The sequence below is a fragment of the Emys orbicularis genome, chromosome 13, assembly GCF_028017835.1.
Source record: "Emys orbicularis isolate rEmyOrb1 chromosome 13, rEmyOrb1.hap1, whole genome shotgun sequence".
Classification (NCBI taxonomy): Eukaryota; Metazoa; Chordata; order Testudines; family Emydidae; genus Emys; species Emys orbicularis.
In genome coordinates, this window is record NC_088695.1 from 48,988,459 (window position 1) to 49,011,187 (window position 22,729).

The 22,729-nt window shown below is 45.4% G+C and overlaps 1 protein-coding gene across 1 annotated transcript in view; it reads right to left on the bottom strand.

The window, feature by feature from the left end:
- Nucleotides 1-22,729, bottom strand: part of RNF213 (ring finger protein 213) — a 93,596-nt gene that overhangs the window by 42,472 nt on the left and 28,395 nt on the right. The window contains exons 11-26 of the mRNA XM_065415339.1: nucleotides 18,323-18,541; nucleotides 16,505-16,700; nucleotides 14,709-14,764; nucleotides 13,283-13,436; nucleotides 12,412-12,570; nucleotides 11,277-11,375; nucleotides 9,742-9,864; nucleotides 9,078-9,264; nucleotides 7,986-8,159; nucleotides 7,605-7,763; nucleotides 6,680-7,266; nucleotides 6,008-6,173; nucleotides 3,975-4,192; nucleotides 3,266-3,406; nucleotides 2,482-2,643; nucleotides 739-1,882 (exon numbers count right to left, since the gene is read on the bottom strand). Of these exons, the coding sequence (XP_065271411.1) occupies nucleotides 739-1,882; nucleotides 2,482-2,643; nucleotides 3,266-3,406; nucleotides 3,975-4,192; nucleotides 6,008-6,173; nucleotides 6,680-7,266; nucleotides 7,605-7,763; nucleotides 7,986-8,159; nucleotides 9,078-9,264; nucleotides 9,742-9,864; nucleotides 11,277-11,375; nucleotides 12,412-12,570; nucleotides 13,283-13,436; nucleotides 14,709-14,764; nucleotides 16,505-16,700; nucleotides 18,323-18,541 (3,944 nt within the window). The remainder of the gene's footprint in view (nucleotides 1-738; nucleotides 1,883-2,481; nucleotides 2,644-3,265; nucleotides 3,407-3,974; nucleotides 4,193-6,007; nucleotides 6,174-6,679; nucleotides 7,267-7,604; nucleotides 7,764-7,985; nucleotides 8,160-9,077; nucleotides 9,265-9,741; nucleotides 9,865-11,276; nucleotides 11,376-12,411; nucleotides 12,571-13,282; nucleotides 13,437-14,708; nucleotides 14,765-16,504; nucleotides 16,701-18,322; nucleotides 18,542-22,729) is intronic.

A 22,729-nucleotide genomic window follows, 5' to 3' on the forward strand; every position in this document is an offset into this window, starting at 1 on the left:
TATAGTACGTGCAGAAAAGCAAAGCCCACTGGTGCCCTACTGGGAGAGAGGTCAGGACCCAGAAGTCACAAACATACTGGTTTTAAAGCACAAGGTCATAAAAGATTTTAGAATGACAGCAAAAGTCTGAAAGAAAGACCTAAAGAAGAGCTCAGCTCGAAAGCTTGTCTTGCTCACCAATGGAAGTTGGTCCAATAGAGATCAGCTCTCCCACCTTGTCTCAGTGACAGCCCCACACAGTCTCTCAGCTGCTGTGTTCTGGATCAGGCTCCAAAACCGCACACTCATCCGGATACACACACCACATTTATTTGCCTGACTGCACGTTTTAGTTTCAGCATTTCACATCCACAGCAGACTCTGTGGCCTAGCCCAGGGCTTCTCAACCTTTTTCTTTCTGAGGTCCACTTCAACAGGCTATAAAAACTCCATGGCCCACCTGTGCCAAAACTACTGGTTTTCTGCATATAAAAGCCAGGGCTGGCATTAGAGGGTAACAAGCAGGGCAACTGCCTGGGGCGCCCCGTGAAGCTAAGCTGCTCAGGTTTCTGCTTCAGCCCTGAGTGGCAGGGCTCAGGCCCCCAGTCTTCAGCCCCATGCGGTGGGGTTTTGGCTTTCTGCCCTAGTCCCCAGCGAGTCTAAGGCTGGCGCTGCCTGGCGGACCCCCTGAAACCTGCTCGCGGCCCCGCAGGGGGCCCCGGACCCCCGGTTGAGAACCACTGGCCTAGGGCACCTTACCTACTCCGGCTCTTTTGGAGGACACGATCCCAACGCACATGTTGTCATTGAACACAGAAGCTGCTGACCCTGCTGGCTGCGTGACTCTGTAATGGTGCCTAAGGTACGTCTGGATGTCCCGTAGTGGCTCCTGGGGGATCAGGTGCACTTTGTACTGGCTGAAGACGGAAGGGATGTAGCTGTGCTCTCTCTCACAGTCGCACAGGATCACGAGGCGGTAGTTGTCCTGGTGGAGCTGTCTGCACAGGCTCTGGAACAGCTTCTCCAGCCTGTAACTGACATCGTAGCTCAGCTCATCTGCATAGAGCATGGTGTAAATCTTCTCCCCTTTGCAGCCCGGCGTGAGGCACCGCCGCAGGAAGAGCCCCGCTTGCTCAAAGTCGGTCTCTGGGGTGCACAAGAGCACCTCAGCGTAAGTGGGCAGGGCCTGGCGTGGACTATGCATGTAGATGGCCAGGGCTGAAGCCAGCACGTCGGAGCGAGGGCAGATGACGAGGTTGGGCCTGCCAACGTGCAGGCCTCGTGGGAGAACTCGAGTGACACTTTCCTTCTCCAAATCAGCCAGACTGGCCAGACAGCTGCCGAGGGTATCAATATCCCAACAGCCCGGAAGGAACGAGCTCATGCACGCTATGTACGAGTCCCAGACCTGCTGCAGCTGTGTTGTCAGGTCTCTCTCGCGGCCCAGCAGCTCCGGCAAGTCAGAAATATTCTTCCTTGATCTGTCAGACACCACGTGCTTGGAGGCCATATGCACATCCTTTCTGGTGCAGTTGTGTTTTATGAATGAGAGCATCATTAAGGCATTCTCGCTGGGCTGTGGCATTCCAATTTCTCTGCACAGGTAAACCAACTGCTCAGAGGTGTAGTAATTCAGGTAAAAATACTGAGATCGCTTCTCAGACATGAAGCATTTCCATTTCTCTAGGAACTTCTCCATCTCCCTGCAGAGGTCCAGGAGCATCGCCATCATGTCTCCTGTTCCAGAAAGCTCTTGGACAAGTTTCAAACGAAAGTCCATGCTAATACACACCTCGCTCGTGGGTGAGCAGTACACGTGGGCAATCCAGGATCGGAAGAGCATGTTCCCAGCTGAATAAAGGTCTATAAAGGACAGTGCAAGTCTCTGGACATTAGAAAACACCTGTGTGAGGGACAACAAAAAACAGTGAGAAACAGATTTTACAGGGACTGTTGAGGCTAAGGTGCTTCTTCCCAGCTGTGAAACGACGCTGCTCTCTCTAATTAAAAGGGAAAGGGACAGAGTCTGGGAGCTAGTGAAAGGTGCCTGGATTAACAGTCCTGGAAACTGAAGGTCCTAATGGGGCTCACAGCTGTCCTGCCGGGATTACCTCTGGGAACCAGAAAGGAATTCAGTCTCCATGGTCCCATTCAAACCTTGACCACTCTGCTGGGACAGCCAACTAGGGGATCAGGTGTTGTGTGGACAGCTATCTGCTACAGGTTGGAATGAGACCAGCCAACTCACTCCACACAGGCTGGAGAACAGGGGATAACACCTCTGGTTCAAACACCAACCTGGTCCACATTCAAATAGGAAAAACGGAGGAGGAGAAAGGCTTCATATCCCATTATCAATCCCTGAAGCAGTCAGTCCCACCTCTGCAATTTTTAATGTTAATTGACTGTTTAAAAACTGACGTGGTAAGGTTACAGTCTACCCCCCAGCCCCAGGAGAGCAGGAAACACCTTGAACATGGAAAGTAGCTATTGAAACCTGACCTCAGAAAATTTCTCCACCTCCATGCCCTGGTCTCCCTTTCCTGACATCAGCATCAGTTTGTTCAGCAGCTCCCGGAGCTCCTCCAGGGAGTATTGTCGCATCTCTTCACTGTCACCATGGCTCTCCGGGAGGCTGAGGAGCAGGACAGTGTCCAGAGAAACCTGCCAGGGAATACGAATAATTAGCGCAGACACATTTTATTTTCATCTTCCCTGGTTTATACAATGCTCATCGACAGCTGTGGAGAGCTTTCCTGTCTTGCCACCTGGAACTAGGAACAGAGAGGGCAGATGAGGCCAACAATAAGCAGAGGTCAGTGCCATACCCTAAAAGAGACTGGACAAGGGGGTGAAATAGCTACTATTACCTAGGAAACAAAGCGTCAGGTGTTAGAGATCAGCAGCTTAGGACAGTAGCAGAAAACTGTCGCCACAGGGTGGACTCGATAGGAAAAGCCTTTGGGCTCCCCACATGATCTGTCTGCAGCTTCTACTGTCACACAATAACCTTTGCTACATGATGGAATTGAACTGTTGCTGGAAATAGTTTTCTCACAATAGGTCTCCCTGAACTGGCACCTAAAACAGTTTAAGTGGCATTGGAGAGAAGACAAAACCTCTTTCAATACTGTTCCAGAAAGCCGGACTCTTTTTGCAGGATTAGTGCTCTTTGCTAGCACTGTAAAGCTAGCCAGTCAGGATAGATGGACAGACAGGCGGATGGGGCAAAAAGCCCTTGAACACTGGGACAGTGCACCCTGCAGGCAGGTGAGTGAAGTCTCACCTTCTGGCCCTCTGGCGGTGCCCTGATGACATATATTCCTTTGCTGTTGATTGTAGTTGCTAGCGATAAAGATGACAGTTCCACGGATCCATGGCTCTCTTTCACTGTTTTTAACCATTCCAAGTGTCGAGCAGAATCACGCTACGGGGAGAAGAGGGAAGCTATAATTCAGATTTCTCCCATTCATTACTTCACTTTGTCTGCCAGTTCACACAGTGATCCTAAACACTGGCATATCCAACAGAGGTCATGAGTGACAGAATTGCCAGCAAGGGAGGAGAAGGGAGTTGTTGCCAGTCATGGAATGATCCCCCCCAGTAACATGTAGGGTTCCAGAGCATTTAAAGGTTGACATCCAGGGACACACAATGAGCAGATTGTTAAGGGGTCTGACTACATCACACCCCAAAGAATATCAAATCTTATCAACCGCAGCTCATATGGTAGGTAAGAGCCTGCACTGCTCTAAAGCCTCTTGTTGTACATAGGTACACAGGGATGAATTAGCATACAGCAGCAGCAGCTTAGGCTCATGATCACTTTGCTTCAGTTGATTAAAATTAGAAACATAACAGGTATTTAAAAGAGCTGCATCTCCATCCCCATATACTGCCCATAGGAATGCCTGTCTGTACATCGATCCCCCAGCCATATTATAAAAGCTGGAGGGTAACAAGATGAACTGAGGAATCAGTACTGCGGGATTTACCAGTTTCTTGGGCAGGTTCTCATCACTTTCCAGGGCTTTCCACAACTTCTTCAAGCACTGCATGAACTCCTCGAACCCCGACTCCCGCTTCAGCTCATACAGCAGGGAGGAGTAGCCTAGCACAGCATCGTGGAAACAAGCCACGCGATCCACATCCATGTCATTCTCCCCCGCTGAGATGGAGGCCAAGTCCACAAACACCTTCAGCTCATTGATATCTTAGGGAAATGGACAATGGGGTTCAACGCTATTTTGTTTAATCTCATTCTGCAACAAGATGCCAGCATGCTTAAGCCATGGAGTCTAAAATCATCCCCTAGAAGCATCTCAGTGCAGACCTCTCCACTTTCTGCTGCAAGCGCTCGCTCCTGACAGCTTCACAGAATGACCCCTACGCATTACCCACATCCTTGGTCCTTTCTTTTCTAACAGGAGTAAACTGTGGAGTGGAGGAACAGCAGGGAAGGAAACAGAGCTCTCTACTTATGGGGAGGGAAAGGGTAAGTACCTGGCCTGACCGATAGAGAATTAGTGAGGCCACTCCTGTTATTGTTAAATCAGAGCGATGGTCTTTGTTCTCTCAATTAATAAGCAAACTGCACGGAGTGTATCAGCATTACAATCTCTGATAACTAGCAGTGGTATCAAACAGCAGGTGTCAGACAGGGTACCAGCATTCATCAAGCAGCAAAGAGTCCTGTGGCACCTTATAGACTAACAGACGTATTGGAGCATGAGCTTTCGTGGGTGAATACCCACTTCGTCGGATGCATGTAGACGAAGTGGGTATTCACCCACGAAAGTTCATGCTCCAATACGTCTGTTAGTCTATAAAGTGCCACAGGACTCTTTGCTGCTTTTACAGATCCAGACTAACACGGCTACCCCTCTGATACTTGAGCATTCATCAAATCCATCAAATACTATCGACGTGTATTCTATCTTCTGGGGGCCACTACACAGCACTTTTCAAACCCACATACATAAGAGATGCTCATTCCTGTCAGTATGAGATAGGTCAGTTCTACCTCAGTTTAATATGGTTACCAGATGGGTCAGGACCTCCTCAAATCCCAAGAAGATGGCATCACATTGGAAAAAATAACCCCAACTATACATACAACATGATGGGGGCTAATTTAGCTACAACGAGTCAGGAAAAAGATCTTGGCGTCATCGTGGATAGTTCTCTAAAGATGTCCACGCAGTGTGCAGAGGCGGTCAAAAAAGCAAACAGGATGTTAGGAATCATTAAAAAGGGGATAGAGAATAAGACTGAGAATATATTATTGCCCTTATATAAATCCATGGTTCGCCCACATCTCGAATACTGTGTACAGATGTGGTCTCCTCACCTCAAAAAAGATATTCTAGCACTAGAAAAGGTTCAGAAAAGAGCAACTAAAATGATTAAGGGTTTAGAGAGGGTCCCATATGAGGAAAGATTAAAGAGGCTAGGACTCTTCAGTTTGGAAAAGAGAAGACTAAGGGGGGACATGATAGAGGTATATAAAATCATGAGTGATGTTGAGAAAGTGGATAAGGAAAAGTTATTTACTTATTCCCATAATACAAGAACTAGGGGGTCACCAAAAGAAATTAATAGGCAGCAGGTTTAAAACAAATAAAAGGAAGTTCTTCTTCACGCAGCGCACAGTCAACTTGTGGAACTCCTTACCTGAGGAGGTTGTGAAGGCTAGGACTATAACAATGTTTAAAAGGGGACTGGATAAATTCATGGTGGCTAAGTCCATAAATGGCTATTAGCCAGGATGGGTAAGAATGGTGTCCCTAGCCTCTGTTCGTCAGAGGATGGAGATGGATGGCAGGAGAGAGATCACTTGATCATTGCCTGTTAGGTTCACTCCCTCTGGGGCACCTGGCATTGGCCACTGTCGGTAGACAGATACTGGGCTAGATGGACCTTTGGTCTGACCCAGTACGGCCTTTCTTATGTTCTTATCACCCTACATCACTTGTGCCTTTTCCTGCCCAATTCCCAAAAGCAAACAGTAGGAGGACATTTATTTTACCTTCCAGAGCCTCTTTGACCCAGCTGATGAAGTCCTTCCTGAGTGCGAGTTCCTCAAGGCACCTACGACGGGGCTCTGTGATCCCCTGCAGGCATTCCTTAGCACGCATCAGAGCAGGGCTGATGGAGTCCAGTTTTTCTTTCTTAAAGGATTCAAAAGTGTCCGTCTGCAAAGAAAATGGTGCAAATGGATCAAAAAGAATCCACAATTTAATAATGGCCAATATAACTTCCTCCTGGTGGGGGAATGAAGGAGGAACCCCTCTCCCACACCTGAAACAGAAGCATCAGATATTAATCAGCGTGTGGCAGCTATGGTCTAACGGATGGAACTCAGGGCTGGGAGTTCACAGACCTGAGTTATTCTGCCACTGAAAGACTGTGCTACTTTGAGCAAGTCATTTCACCTCTGTGCACCTCACCTGCCTGATCTGTACATGGGATAATAATGCTTAGTCACCTTTGTAACGTGCTTTGAGATCCATGCAAAGCATTATACTATTCATTATTATTATTATTTTAAAGGAGACTGCACAGTGCATGGCCTCAGTAAAGCTGTTCAGAGCCAAACGTTAATCCTGCCAGACAGAGAAAGTCTTACAACAGGGTTCAGATTTACAATGTCTTCCTAAGCAGCGTCTGAACAGTGGTTGGTTTAAAGTGAAATACTCACAAAGTTCAATAACATCTGTAGGATTCTGAAGTCACCGGAGAGGTTTAAGCCCTCTTTGACCTTGGCAATCACCTTAGCAGAGTCGAAAGCTAAGTGCAACTCATGGTACTGCTGGATTTGCTGAAGCCGTTGTCCTATCCATTCTCTGTTGTCTACTGGGTCAAGCTTGCACATGATCTGAAGGTCAGTGCTGATCTGCTCATAATGGCTTGTAAAATCCTTGAATATAGTGTCTACCTCAGCAAATGTGAGCTTTCCGGATTTCAGATCATTATACAGTCTTCTATATTCACGGTAACAAGGAGAGAATAAATCATCAAGATACAATATAGGAATAACCTGCTCTTCTGAATCCTCATCTTCCTCCACCATCATTTGGGCTGCCCTCTCCCAGCAGAGCTGGAAGATGTGACTGTCCTTGTATGTGTGCATTATATGAGCCACCTTCTCCAACTCTGGGCTTAGGTTGTAATATGTTTCTAGGGTGCCCTCCATGGGAAAGTTCAGCTGTCTCACATCCACAACTTCAGCCAGTTCTTTTGAGTCCAGATTTTCATGATACTTCTGCTCAACTTCAACAATATCCACTTTAAACAAAGAAAGTCAAACATCAGTTTGCAACTTCTTTTACCCTATTCTCATATTCCAGCTCTCTTGACCAGACATTGAATGATTCAGTACCACAAAACATCAACCTCTTAGATCCCTAGATGTATCAATCACTTAGTAACATGAAGTATACGAACACTTCTTCTCCTGCTCTCCCTATTGCAAGTTTCTTTACTGACTTTTTTCAGCCTCCTCTCCCCAATTGTTGCTCGTCTCATTCCCCACTTTTTGTTCAATCCAGTAATTACTGAACAAAATCATCTCTGCTGGAAACCCTCAAAGATCTCACTTCAAAGTGGTCCCCACAAGAACATACCTTTTATAAATGCCTGCACCTTCCTGCACATGTCCAGAAGGGTTCCTATCCAATTTCTCTCTCTCTTTAGAGAGACTATTTCTTCCCTCCTCCACACTAGAACTTTTTCCAGATCATTCTGCTGCTGCTTTTTCTCTTGGGATGAGAGATGCTTATGCTCTGAAATGAAAATTGTCAATAATCACCAAGAAAATCCCATGCTGTGGGGCAGAAGGAGAGTACTCATCTCCTCCAAAAATGATACACTTCAGTAGGTGCTGCTGCTGCTGCACATCAGTAATGAAAACATGGAGTTGGGAGCACCATATAAAACACCCTCCAGAATTATCAGAGTAGGCCTAGAGCCCACCCCCCTTTAAACACCCAGACATGCACACTTACGTAATTCCCATATGCAAATAAACTGTTTCTTGTGCTTTATAATAAGCTCCAAACGTTTTACTAGGATACGTCCATTCAGGAGGTTTTCAGCAACATTTGTGAACACAGAGTCAGCCACAGCCATTAACTCCTTAGCGGCATCAGTAAGTTGTTCCAGGATCTTCCCATCTGCTCCTATCAGAGAAACAAAGGATTTAAATCCTGAATCTTTCCTCCTCCTTCCTAGTTCTGGGCTTTTGGAGGTAACTATTGCTATATGGAAAAGAAACACACTTTATGTCTCTTCATTTCACCATGACCTAACTTTAAAGTCTGTATTCTTGTTGTGTTGCACCAGTACCACCATACAAGTGATATACATCGTTCGCCCTTTTTAAAGAGTAGTCACCCACAAATACCCATGATCTAAACTGAGACATCTTGATACATCCTCCACTGACAGACAGCACAGTGCAAAAATCCAACCCTCATTCCTAGGATGACATCCCCGGGGAGAAACAAAAAAGCCCCACTTGAGTACCTGAAACAACTGTCTTGTGCGTTTCTCATTTACCATAAGGTCTCACATTTTCATCTCCTCCCCAAACCAACTGTTAGAAAACCTAGACTACAGTAGATTTTCCTTTATCCACAGACCCTGTGATTCCCTCTTACAGTACAAATCCCGGACAAGATTGCACTGGGGTTAACATAGAATACTTCCTGGTTACGCATATAGGGTTTTCCTATGAAATTTAGACAGTTCATTAACTTTTGCTCTCCAACATCCAATCTAACTACACCTCTACCTTGATAGAACGCTGTCCTCGGGAGCCAAAAAAAATCTTACCGCGTTATAGGTGAAACCGCGTTATATCGAACTTGCTTTGATCCGCCAGAGCGCGCAGCCCCGCCCCCCGGAGCGCTGCTTTACCGCATTATATCCAAATTCGTGTTATATCAGGTCGCGTTATATAGGGGTAGAGGTGTATTAAGATTTATTATATCAACTCAATCTCAATCCTCCTTCCATTTGCTACTATGTACCATGGAGGAAAGAGTGGGAACATCTCTTTCACAGTCCTCCAATACAAACTTCACATAAAACTGTACCATTGAAGTTGAAAAGATGCTTGATGTCAGACCACACAAGCAGATGATGCAAAACCTCATCAAGGTCATCCATAGGTTCCCCACTCTTGCTGCTTGGCCATGATTTCGTGATAACAGCTGATACAAGCTTGCCAAATTTGTCCAGGTTGTAGGAAGAGACCAGATCAAGCAGATTACTCTCAGACTGCTTAAGACACAAAGGGATGGGGGATGCACAAGGATGTGAGTAAACTGGATTTGTCCACTTTACACATTCCAAAGGGGCTGTGTCATTTAGTAGGGTTTCAGGGCCTAACGTACAGTTCAGCTGAATCACTTGGGTGCTGGGTGATATACTGGATATAGGGGATAAAAAGCACCTTCTTTGCTGACTTACGTTCCAAGTATGTTGCCTTTCAAGTGGCTGGCAAAGAGGCTGTGATGGCAAACAGCAGTGAAGGTGTTAAAAGTATTTCTTCCTTGGTCCCTTTGCACACACTAACCCCTTACATTCCTGATTTCTTCTCAACATTTTGCTTTTCTAAACCAATTGTTCAAACATCAATTCAATGTATAATTTTGTTTAGGTCTCAACCAACCCCACTGACAGCTAGCAGGTCATACGTTCAGGTGGTTTTCAGGTGTATCTGTATCTCAGATTTCCACTTGAGAGAACATATATTACCTGGCATGCAGCATTAACTGCTTCTATGGCACAGTTTTCAAAAGATTTGCCAATGGAATGGTCTAGTGTTTCAAATTTGTCATGGTGATGGCAGTAGGCTGCAATTTGTCGAACTGGTCGTTCCTGTTGGGAAAGAACAGAAAATTTCTCACATTGATTTCATGTTTTAAGAATGTGTGCTCTGAAAACATGAAGAGGGAGGGGAATATTTTGAGGCAATAATAATAATAAAAAAATACAAAAAAACCCCACAAGATGAAAAGGTCAATTTTCTATTATTTATTTACTCTGCTCCCAATGGGAGTAAACTCAGCCACCAGCACTGCACTATTTCCTATTGGCTAGATGTGAGCGGAGAGGTGTGACATGAAGAAAGAGAGATAAAGAAGTATTTGGCCGTTTTCATTATATACTGATATTTAATTATTAAATCTGTTTCCATCCCTCCAAAGCAGGTTTCTGGGTAAGTATCAGTTCCACATAAAACTCAACAGCTTTAAGTGTTTAGGAGCTTGGGAGAAAAATGCCCCTGTTTTTTTCAGTGAAGCATCCACAAGATTCACATGCTGAGAATACCAGTGCTGCACTGTGTAAAAATGGAAATTTAAAAATAAAGTTTTTAATTAAACTTGACATTTCTGAAGACTGGCAGGAAGGAGCCTCTTGGTGGAAAAGTAGCATTCAGGACCCCAACAGTACAGGAATAAACAAAAGATTATAATCAAGTTTCAGTTTTGTGGGCAGGTTGGCTCACAAGAAAGAACAGCTTTTGATGTTCAGGAGTCACACAAAATGCTAACTGTAAATTCTCTGGAGTTTTAAAATTAATATTAAACCCAGGAACCAGCTCATCCTATCCCACAGAGTCACGCAAGTTGGTCAATAGGTGGGATGGAAATGTCCCTTGTAATTAACACTTATTTTTAAACTACTAACAGAAATATTTCTAACCATGAGCTCTCAGAACACCATGACCAGTAAAAGAAAACTGCAGCCATTACTTCCTGCCTAGCACAGCGATTTTACCTATTTAGATTGTCAATTTTTCAGAGCAGGGACTGTCTCTTCCTCCCGGTATGTCTCTCTACAGTGCCTAGCACAACAGGGCTCCTATGTGCTACCATTATACAAATATAATAATAAATAATAATAAAAATGGTAGATACAAAAATATTTTACACCTCATTTTGACAGAACTAAATAAAATATTTAGCCTGTCCAAATTTTCCAGTTTCCTTTGAACCACTAGCTACTAGCCACTGCTAGAGATGAGACAGCAGAAATATATAAGAGATCAGGACTACACCCAGTTTATGCAAAAGTTTATGCCCAGTTTCATAGACCCTTTAGAAATGTTGTTTATAATGGAAGTGGTTATAGTCATATGAACAAGCCAATGCAAAGAGCAGAATGTTTTAAGTCCATTTAGGTTCTAGTAGCAATATGCAAGGGTTGGTTCAGTAGGTTCTAGTTATTATCCCTTGAGCTTTAGAAACACGCATGTGTAATGAATGAAATCTCCAGTTTCTTGGTACCTGTTTAATTCTCCCTTCCATGTCTGAAAGTAAAGTTTTCTTCCACTCCTCAGTGAAGCGTTCATCAGGAAAGCTTATCCTCACAAACTGGTTCCATACCTAAAAAATAAAAATAAGCACAGAGCGCAATTAAAACTAAAAGCAAGCCGGGAAAGAAATCAGAGTGATTAGAAAAGATCACTCATCTGCTATACCAGCAATGTCCAATCTGTGGCCCTCCAAGGCAACTCTTAAGAAAATTTATATTTGATTATGAATTGAGTCTATGCTCCCGCAGCTGCATCCTACCATTTTTAAACGTAAGGCTCTGAGTCAGTCTCATCACAACACGGAGGAGGTAGGGGGCCCTATGTCTCCTGAAGCTGCAGGAACAGCTCTGGTGAGAGCCAGGCATGCTCTGAACAGCTGCTGTCCCTTCCCTGTTGTAGCTGAAACTGACTGTTGTCAAGGGCAAAGAATCAGGGAGCTGTAACTTGTTGCTCTGTTTGTTCAGCTGAAAGGCTGTGGGATGCCCAAGGAGAGCAAGACAGGAGCTTGAATGGAGAGCATGGCTGCCCTCTCCCACAGAGCCACTCAGGACAGCCCAGGAGAGGGGAAGAAGAGGAACTGAAAAGCAGCACACAGTTACAACTTCCCAATTCTCTGCCCCAGCTCAGGTTAGGGCAGCGTGGGGAGCTGCTTTAACTTGTGCCAGCTGACAAGTGTTCCCTAGACACCATAAGCCACCTGAGGATAGCCAGAGCACAACACAGTCTAGCTATTCCCTCTCCCTGCCTCAGACACACCTCTTCTGCGGAGAGGCAGGAAGCAGATCACACTGGCTCTGTGACCAGAGAATTCCCCCATGCCAGAGGAATTCCCATCTGGGCTAACTGTGGGTAGCTTTTGCTTCCTGGAGCAGCACAAACAGAGTGCACCAAGGCAGAGAATCTGGCCAATGTACTGATTGGTGCCCCTTGACATTTCTGAAAGCATACCTTCAGCCCTCAGGCTGAAAAGTTCAGATGCCACTGCTCTATACCCTCTGAATGATGCAACAGTCGCACCCACCAAGAAGTTGATGTAACTAACCAACGTAACCCAATATGTCATCTAGGGAGGGATGTACCGAAGTGCTACATTCAAGAACACAAACCGTAAGTTCATCAGGAAAATGGAATGTCACAACTGAATCGGTACGTCCTCGCAGTAAATACGGCTTTAACACCTCCCGAAACCAGCTTCTGGTGGTGTCCTGAGCTCTTTGGAACACTTCTATCACTGGAGTCTTCTGCGTGGCTTCGTCTCTTGAACCCTGTTACACAGGAAAGAAAAAACAACTGTTCTAAGCAGCAGAGCAACATACCACTGATTTAAACATAATGCATTATAGGTCTAAAATATAACACTTTAAAACACCACCCCAACAACAAAACCCTGTTGCTTGTGGGGTACAAGAGAGAAGAGGATTGGAAGATCCACGTTCGAGAGTGCTCACTGGTCTCCTTCCTTGGTCTGATGGAACTTAGGCAACAGCATGGGATGGGGAGAAAAAGTGAGAAGAAAAATCACACTATGAGACTACCTCTGCAATGTCCCTAACTAGACTGGGAGAATGAAACCAAGGCTCATAAAGCAACATCTATATAGTGAAGTGATACGGATCACAAGGCAGTTTAGAAAGTGATATTTTAGAGGAAAAAAGCTACAGAAGTATAAAACTAGACCCTAAGTACAGTAGTTTATACTTTAAAAACAAATTATGCAGATGGATCTCAGAAGAATAGTTTTTTAAAAAACATAGTATTTCTAAAATACTATTTTAAAAAGGTCAGAAGAATCAAAGTAATTACATGATTTTGTGTCATTCTGGAAAGTAGTTTTATTACAGGTTTGTTTGTTTTTGTTTTTTTTAAGTAGAGACAATTTACATCAATCAAAATGAGCTTTAGAAAACTATACAAAAATACAGCCACCGTCCCACATCTATTCTAAACAATAAATATTATTATTTATCTAACACTCACATCCAAAGGTTCTAATCTGGCAATCCTTGAAATTATCTCAGCATTAGTAGCAGGTAACTTGTAATATTTTAACTCTTTTGTTCTCAGGCAAATCCTCTGATGAAGTTTTAGGCAGATATGCAAGCAGGATTTCCAAGAGTTCACTTGCAGCTTCCTAAGGAGAATAAAGAAATGAAACAAATTTCTCAGTGTAATATTTCTGAAGCACAAGGGCATTTCAAATCCTTTCAGGTTATCAAAAGAGAAGGAGAATTAAAAAAAACAAACCCCCAAAATCAAAAGAACCAGGGGGTTTTATGGGCAACTTCTTTACCTATGAAGTTCTATGGGACTCAGTTGGCTCCCTCACCCTGCTCAATATCTACATGAAGCCAAAAGAAAAATCATGCAAAGCACTGCCTGAAGTGCCGGCAATATATGACGGATCCTCAGCTCTACATTCCATTATATAAAACACAAACAGCACAAACTCCCAGTTCTCAAGAGACATCATCACCTGGATACAGAATATTTGGGTGAAGCTGAGGTAAATGCTATGAACAACTCACCACCTCCATAATATTTGCCTTCCATCAAGGACTTCTGCCTTCCATTCATCAAGATGGTCCACAGTTTAGAGGCCCTTCTGGACTCCTCATTGCTACCAAATTCCCCAAAAAGCTATGACAGGTAAGTTACACTCTTACCTAAAGTTAGGACTGGCTGCTGTCTTCAGGCTCTCAGACTCTGACTCGACCACTCGAATTCACACATTGGTGACTTTAAGGATTGATTATTGCAACACTTTATACCTTGGAAAGAAACTGCTGACTCTGAAAAGCTCCAACCGATTCAGAATGCAGCAGTTGCCTATCCAGCAACACATAACACTGAAAGCCCATCACCCTAGTGCTCCACTGTCTGCACTATCTCCCCACTCAATATGGTGTCAAATTCAAGGTTTTTCATCCTAATAATTCAAGCCCTCCACAAGGACGTGTGTTGTTCTGCACAATCATGACCGCCCGTGACAGCTTCAGTCGTCTGGAACAATTAAACTGACAACCACAAGGGCAAGACTCACAATCCACTTTCTGAGTAACTGGCCCACAGCCGGGGAACTTGTGTCCAGCAGAGAGATTAGTACAACCACAAATCTCAACATCTTCCTAATTTCTTCAAATTAACTTTCTAAAAACAAAAAACAAAACAAACCCCAGCCTTCTCCAATCAACAAGGGGAGGGAAACAGAGGATCCTTTGAAATATTTATAACTAGTAAGGCATTCCCATTACTTGGCAATAAATGTAATGCAAATACCCACGGTTAGGTAAGAGAGCTAAACTGTTCCAGATAGAACCTCACACCGCAGGGGAGGCATAGTTCAGTGTCAAAGAAAAAAGGGGAATTAGGCGTTAAGAAGAATGTACTGAAGCCTTTCATTTACCTGTGCTGGTTACGATCCAGGACATGCAACAGCGTTTCTAAAAGTTTCTCTACCATCTGGGAAAGCAAGACACAAAAGTTAAACCACAGAACTAGCAATTGTAAATGCAGAAAATATAGAGAAAAAGATATAGATTTAAGGGCTTACTTTTATCCAAGTTATCAGGCACAATACATAACATTAAAAATCCTGGTAGGATTTTCAGAGATCACTAGTGCCTAATTTCAGAAACCTTGAAGGGGCCTGGTTTTCAGAACATTCTAAGCATCCACCTTCTGCAAACCAGGTCCCTTTAGATTTTTCATGTTCAGCATACAAAAACTGAGCCACCCAAGATTAACCATCACTTCTGAAAATGTTGGCCCCTGACTTTTGAATTACACCCATATGGTAAATCCAATAGGAGGAAGAAGTAGATTCAGTAGTTTTCATTAACCTTTTCAAATGTGTGACAATAAACTTAATCTTTTCCTCTGAATTACATAGCAGGGGCAGGAATGCACCTGAGGCAGTATGGCCTAGAGGTTAGAGCACTGGACTGGGACTGCAGAGACCTGAGTTCTATTGCTGGTTCTGCCCCTGGCCTGCTGGCTGACCTTGGACAAGTCACTTCATAGAATAGAATCATAGAAATGTAGGGCTGGGAGGGATCTCAAGAAGTCATCGAGTCCAGCCCACTGCACTGTGGCAGGACCAAGAACACCTAGACCATCCCTGACAGGGGTCTGTCCCACTTGGTTTTAAAAGCTTCCAATGATGGGGATTCCACAACCTCCCTTGGGAGCCTATTCCAGAGCTTAATTGCCCTTATAGTTAGCAAGTTTTTCCTAATATCTAACCCAAATCTCCCTTGCTGCAGATTAAGCCCAAAACTACTTGTCTTACCTTCAGTGGACATGGAGAACAATTGAGCACTGTCCTCTTTATAAACAGCCCTTAATATATTGGAAGACCATTATCAGGTTGTTCCTCAATCTTCTTTTCTCAAGGCTAAACACTCTCAGTTTTTTCAACTTTCCTCCAAAGTCAGGTTTTCTAAAGCTTTTATCATTTCCCCCGCTCCGTGCCTCAGTTTCCCCACCTGCAAAGCATTCGGAGCGCTACTAATGAAAAGCTGTGTATCGGTGCTATCCCTAAACTTCGGTAACAATCGTTTTAAAAAATCCTGCAAATTAATAGTCACAAATTGCAGCCATATTCTCAGGCATTTTGCAACTCCACAGACGGTCCAGATTATTACTATTTCTGCCAAGGCTAAATATATTTGCATGAACGCTGCATCCTTTACATCTGTAAACGTACGTTTTCTACACTATCTTATCCCACTGTCCTGCTTTATATGACTACAGATGTATTGTAATCAGTACGGACATGGAATAAAAATAAATAAACACACACACCAAAAGGTGGCATGTCAAATGCAAAAATTACCAAACTTGCAGTGAGCAACATGTAACCATTTGAACTACAGGTCAACATTGTTCAGACAGATTCAGAATAATATATCAAAAATTGATTTGTTCCACACTCTAGCTAGATTCTCAGTACCCAATTCAAATCATAAGGCCTGGAGGGGAAATTCAATACTCTAAGAAAATAATCTTCTCCATGTCCCAGTCCATATAATCCAGAAATGACTCCCAATAAAGAAGTTGGGGCAAATTTTCAAAGATATTTAGGTGCCAAAAGTTGAAAATAGCTGCCTAGTGAGATTTTCAAAAGCTCCTAAGCAGGTTAGGCACCCAACTCTCACTGATACTTTACCATTACTTGGTTAAAATAGTCAGAAGACAAACCTCCCAACTGTGCCATGTAATGCTGGTGTTCTGCAACCTGTGATAAATTCCTAGAAGACAGTCCAACAGCTCAACAGATAAATCAGTCAAAAATTCTGCCAAGTCCCCCAAAGGCAGCAAGCTGATCCACGACCTGACCAGCGTTCTGTCTACTTCCATCAAGTGTTTCTTCCCTTTCATCAGCTGCAGTAGGGCCCTGCTGAACAGAAAAAAAAAGGGGGAGGGTGGCTGTGAATTATACAGAAGACTGGGACAGCACATGGAAAACTAACAAAAAGAGACATCTCCTTTGGACTCTGGTGCCTTCTGCATTCAAACCTGATGTCAGGGAGAATTAAAAGGACATTCTATTCATACACACACGCACACGCTCTCCAAAAACAGGTACTTTTATATTTGGGCCAGATTCTGTGCTGGGACCCTGGGAAGCTGCTCTAACTTATGGCAGCCTTACTGAATGCTTATGGGCTGCTCCATAGCCCAGAACTGTTGGAGCACAGAACGCTCCAGCCATTCCCCACTCCCACTCTTGGAACACCCCTCTGCTGGGAGCTGAAAAAGGACTCCAGCCCTGGGCTGCATACATCAGACCCATACTTCTCCCGCACCAAGGAATTCCCTTGGGGACCCTTCTGACTCCTTTATGGCGCTAGAGCAATATAAAGGGCCCGAAGGAGGGAGGGGGAGACAGAATCTGGCTACTAGTGGTTTACATAAAAGACATTTTAAACAGCATTTAACTTTTCACACTAGCAGGGAAAGTCTGCTTAGAGCCTGGCTTGACCACTCTGGCACCCAATTTAACAGGGATAGTGCCATGTTTCATCCTCTTGGCAAAATGGAGTGCAGCTCTTCCTGCCCTTCCTTGGAGATTTCACAGCAGCAGCTCCCTCATTACACTATTATGCACTGTAAGGCCTGGTCTACACTACCCCCCAAATTCGAACTAAGGTACGCAACTTCAGCTACGTGAATAACGTAGCTGAAGTCGATATACCTTAGTTCGAACTCACCGCGGTTCAGACGCGGTCCACACGCGGCAGGCAGGCTCCCCGTCGACTCCGCGGTACTCCTCTCACGGCGAGCGCTTCCAGGATCGATTTATCGCGTCCAGACCAGACGCGATAAATCGAACCCAGAACTTCGATTCCCAGCCGCCGAACTAGTGGCTGGGTGTAGACCTGGCCTAAGATACCATGCTTTTGCTAGCAGCACTGAAAAGAAAAAAATGCAGAAAACACACAATTCCAGCGTGCACTGCAGTTACATTCAACATCTTACACGTGTCAAAATGTCAAAAGGACTCATGCACAGTTTTCTTTCTTTTAAGCTTCTTTATTTAATTAGAACTCATCAAAAAGTATCTGAAATTGTTAAGAATGTACATTTGTGATGCTTGAGTTAAGCACTAAGATAAAGAAATCCTCTGAGAAATTAAGATTTCTATCTAATGGGTTATGTTTCCGTCACATGAGATTTAAATCAACCTTGACAGAAGAACCTAAGAAAAAAATCAGGATTTCTCCACACGTGCACTATTACATATCACAGTCACCAAGCTTACAACATTCAGTTCAATGCATGCACGCAATGCAGACACTCTGCCTTCTTCAATATTCCCCATATGGTAAGGTGCACTCATGGACTTTCAGCCTAAACCATTAATAAGAATAAAAGATGTATTCGTATACCCCAAACCACTGGTGGGGATATAGTAAAGTGTTTAGCTAACTGAGCTAAGCAGCCAACAGTTTTAAGCAATGGGGACGTCATCAGTTATAAAGTACTTCAAAAACTAAGAAACTCTGGAAAACTCACTTCTTATAAGACTCCTCCTGTTTCTTCCTGAACTCAATGAATGGAAGACCTTCCAGTCCTGCCCAGATCTCTTCAGATTCAAGGTGACTATCCACCATCATGCCTTCATCAAGGTCAAAGGAAGCAGTGAAAAAGTGCAGAACAGGGAGGACACACACCCACTGGTCAACTTCCTCATTGATGCATCTCTGGCACAAGTGGCTCAAGTACGGTTTCATGCTAGAATGGATTAGAGATCATCCATGTTAGGAATGGTTAGTAAGTATGTTTGTCACACAGTTTTGGGCACAAAAGTAAAAATATCGGAGGCGCTGCCTGAGCAAGTCCATATTTACAAATGACATTTTATTACATCAGCTTGCAACCACCTCCTCAGAAGGGACGTACAAGTGAAGGCCTGGAAAGAGGCTGTAACCTTGTCTTCACGTCACCAAATCTGCTGAGAGGACTATAGTTGTGGAAACTGACGCCTCCTGTCCCAATATTATAACTGAAAAACTGAGGCAAGGTTTTACTACACATGTCCATGATCACTATAGCTGTTTGAAACATCTCATGCAGTAAGTGCCAGCTTGAAGGCACTGGCACAGCATGCTCCTTAGAGGGAAATGTCTGAAGACAGTGGTTGAGTATACCATTTTGCAGAAGGCATTTAAGGAGAAATAAATGAGTCTTTCGACTAACCATCAAAGGACTTTCACAGACATGGGAAGAGGGAGAAAACAGCCCCAGAGAACCTAATCAGATGGTAAAGAATAAACTTCCATACCATCTTCAGGCCATCTGTAAAATGATTTTAGTCTGTGCCAAATTTCTTCCATTCTGCAAGCAAACTCTGGGTGGATTTGGGAGTTGGGCCTGCCATTGTGGTTATCAATGCATATAGCCACTTTATCTCAGATCCTCCCTCTCCAACCTCCTCATGCCCCCAAAGCACCTTCCACACACAAAAAAGCCCCACGCTGATTGAGAGGATTTATAAAAACTCTGAGGGAATTAGCAAGATAGTTTTTGTTTTTATTAAAAATACCACAGCATGACTGTTCTGCATACCTTGCTGACTGATACACACTTCAGTCCCATCCAATCCAGATAAGAAAAGTGCAAGAGGAATATACATAGTTAATGGCTCCCTCTGGTTAAAAAGTATTTTCATAAGTTTAGTCATTCCACACATTCACTAAATGCCACACCCTCACCTTACACACCCCGAAACTGATAAAATACTGTGATAGACCCAGACCAGTTGGGAACAGCAGAGTAGCAGAAGGGAGATATACTGGCCACTGGATAAGCAGTTTTCTGTTCCCTGAGTGACCAGAGCAGGGGCTGCTCCAGGCTAATAGACCACCTGACTCCAATTAACCTGCTAAGAGTCAGGTGAGGCAGTTAAGCACCTGACTCTAATTAAGGCCCCTCTGATGCTATAAAAGGGCTCACCCCAGTCAAGCCAGGGGGGGCGGGGAGCCAGAGGAGAGGAAGTGTGTGTGTGAGGAACTGGGAGCAAGAGGAGTGCAAGAAGCTGAGAGTGAGTAGGTGTACTGCTGGAGGACTGAGAAGTACAAGCGTTATCAGACATCAGGAGGACGGTCCGGTGGTGAGGACAAAGAAGGTGTTGGGAGGAGGCCATGGGGAAGTAGCCCAGGGAGTTGTAGGTGTCGTGCAACTGTACCAGGAAGCACTCTAAACAGCTGCAGTCCACAGGGCCCTGGGCTGGAACCCGGAGTAGAGGGCGGGCCCGGGTTCCCCCCATACTTCCTAACTCCTGATCAAACACAGGAGGAACTGACCTGGACTATAGCTTCTACCAGAGGGGAAGGTCTCTGAACTGTTTCCTGACCCACAGGGTGAATCTGAAGCGAGCAAATCCGCCAATAAGCGCAGGACCCACCAAGGTAGAGGAGGAACTTTGTCACAACTGGTGTCAGAAGTGGGATTTGGGGTGCACAGCGCGGCGGAACAAGGAGGGTGATTTAAAAAAAAAAAAAAAAGGGAGAGGGTTTATTTATTTTTTCACCACAATGGATGACGTAGTGCAGGCACTGATACAAGCTACGGCGGCCCAGCAGGAGGCTACCCGTGTCCAGGCAGCCGCCCAACAGGAGGCTGTGCGGCTGCAGCAAGAGACTAATCGCCTGCTGATGGACCAGGCTGCTCAAGACCAAGCTATGTTGTGAGAACTGGTAAGCCAGGTAAAGACCCTTACAGAGCTGAACCGTGGCCATGATGGGATGCGGCTCATACGGGCCAGCCATTGGCTGCAGAAAATGACGCGGGAGGATGATGTAGAGGCATACCTTCTGGCCTTTGAGAGGACAGCCCTACGGGAGGCCTGTCCTCGAGATCAGTGGTCTGGCATCCTTGCCCCATTCCTGTGTGGGGAGGCCCAGAAGGCCTACTATGATCTGCCTGAAGCGGCTGCAGCAGACTACCCCTAGCTGAAAGCAGAGATCCTGGCCAGATCTGGGGTAATGACTGCAGTGTGGGCCCAGCGGTATCACGAGTGGAGGTACCAGGAAAACAAAACCCTGCGGTCCCAATTGTATGACCTCATCCATCTCGCACGAAAGTGGTTGTGAACTGAGTCCCGGAATCCGGAAGAGATACTAGAGGTTCTGGTCATTGACCAATACCTGAGGGGATTACCGCCAGACCTTCGCGCCTGGGTAAGCCAGAACGAACCCTGCACCTACGACGAGGTCGTCGCATTGGTAGAGAGGCGAAGGACGGCGAGGGAGCTGACCCGACTAGTTAAGGAAGAGGCACCCCGGGTTAAATTAGCAGCACCAAGCCCCAAAGCTTGGGTGACTGGGCCACCAAGAGGGCCCAGGTGGAAAAAGAGAGGGGCTGAAGGCCCACTAGAGGCCACAAAGAGTCGGAGCACTGAGGGAGAAGAGGATTGGGATGTTAGACTGCCCAAACCAAGAGACCTGGGAATGCCTAGGGCTCCATACAGATGTTATGCCTGCGGGGAGTGGGGACACATAGCTGCACAGTGTCCCAATGCTGAGGAGCCTATGCAGTGTAACCTGGGGAACTGGGCAGACCCATGCTCCCTAATCCACCTTGTGGGGGTCTCACTAACCCCGAATGGGGTAGAGACCACTGCACTGGTTGATTCGGGGAGTGCTAGCACGCTTGTCTCGGGGAAGCTCGTGAAGCATAGTCAGCTGCTATGGGCTAAGCATACGGGGATAACCTGTGTCCATGGGACAGTTGGTTATTACCCTACCATCCCAGTAAAAATCGAGATTCAGGGGAACACTACTGAGGTAGCAGCAGGTGTAGTCCCTAAACTCCCATACCCAGTGCTCATAGGGAGGGACTTCCCAGGGTTTGGAGACTTACTCCCGATAAGGGGATTGGAGAAAGGGGGAAACCCTGAAGTTAGTGAGGCATCCACAGTAGACTGTCAACCCCCAGTCTTCTCTGAAATATCCCCAGATTTGTTCTCCACTCCCAGACAGGATAGAAAGACAAAAAGGGAAAGGAGGGCAGCTAAGGCAGCTAAGTCATCTTTTGGGGGGACATTTGGGGGTAGAGAAGACCCTGGCCAGGGTCTTACGACGGTTCTTCTGGCCCGGAGTACATGAAGAAGTGCGGAGGTACTGTGCATCCTGCCCGGAGTGTCAGCTGCACAGTCCCCATCCCCACTTGAGGGCACCTTTAGTACCCCTTCCCATCACAGAGGTCCCCTTCGAGCGAATAGCCATGGACCTAGTGGGACCCCTGGAGAAGACAGCCCGCGGCCACCAATATATACTTGTCATTCTGGATTATGCTACTCGCTACCCAGAAGCCGTCCCCCTGCGAAACACGGCCTCTAAAACGATAGCTAAGGAGTTGGTGGGGATCTTTGCCCGAGTGGGGCTACCAAAGGAGATCTTAACAGATCAAGGAACCCCATTTATGTCGAAGCTAATGAAGGACCTCTGTACGCTGCTCCATATACATACCCTGAGAACTTCAGTCTATCATCCGCAGACTGATGGGCTGGTAGAAAGGTTTAACCGAACCCTCAAGGCTATGATAAGGAAGGTGGTAAGTTGGGACGGGAAGGACTGGGACACCCTACTACCTTACCTTATGTTCGCTATCCGGGAGGTACCTCAGGCCTCAACTGGATTCTCCCCCTTTGAGCTGTTATATGGGCGCAACCCCCGAGGCATCCTGGATATAGCCAAGGAAATTTGGGAGGAGGAACCCAGTGAGGGGGAAGAACATAATAGAGCATGTGCTACAGATGAGGGACCGGATAGCCCGGGTCACTCCCATAGTGAGGGAGCACCTAGAAAAGGCCCAAGAGGCCCAGCAAACCTACTACAATCGTCAAGCCAAGGTTCGTCAGTTTCAGCCCGGTGACCGAGTAATGGTACTGGTACCCACAGCCGAAAGTAAGCTGTTGGC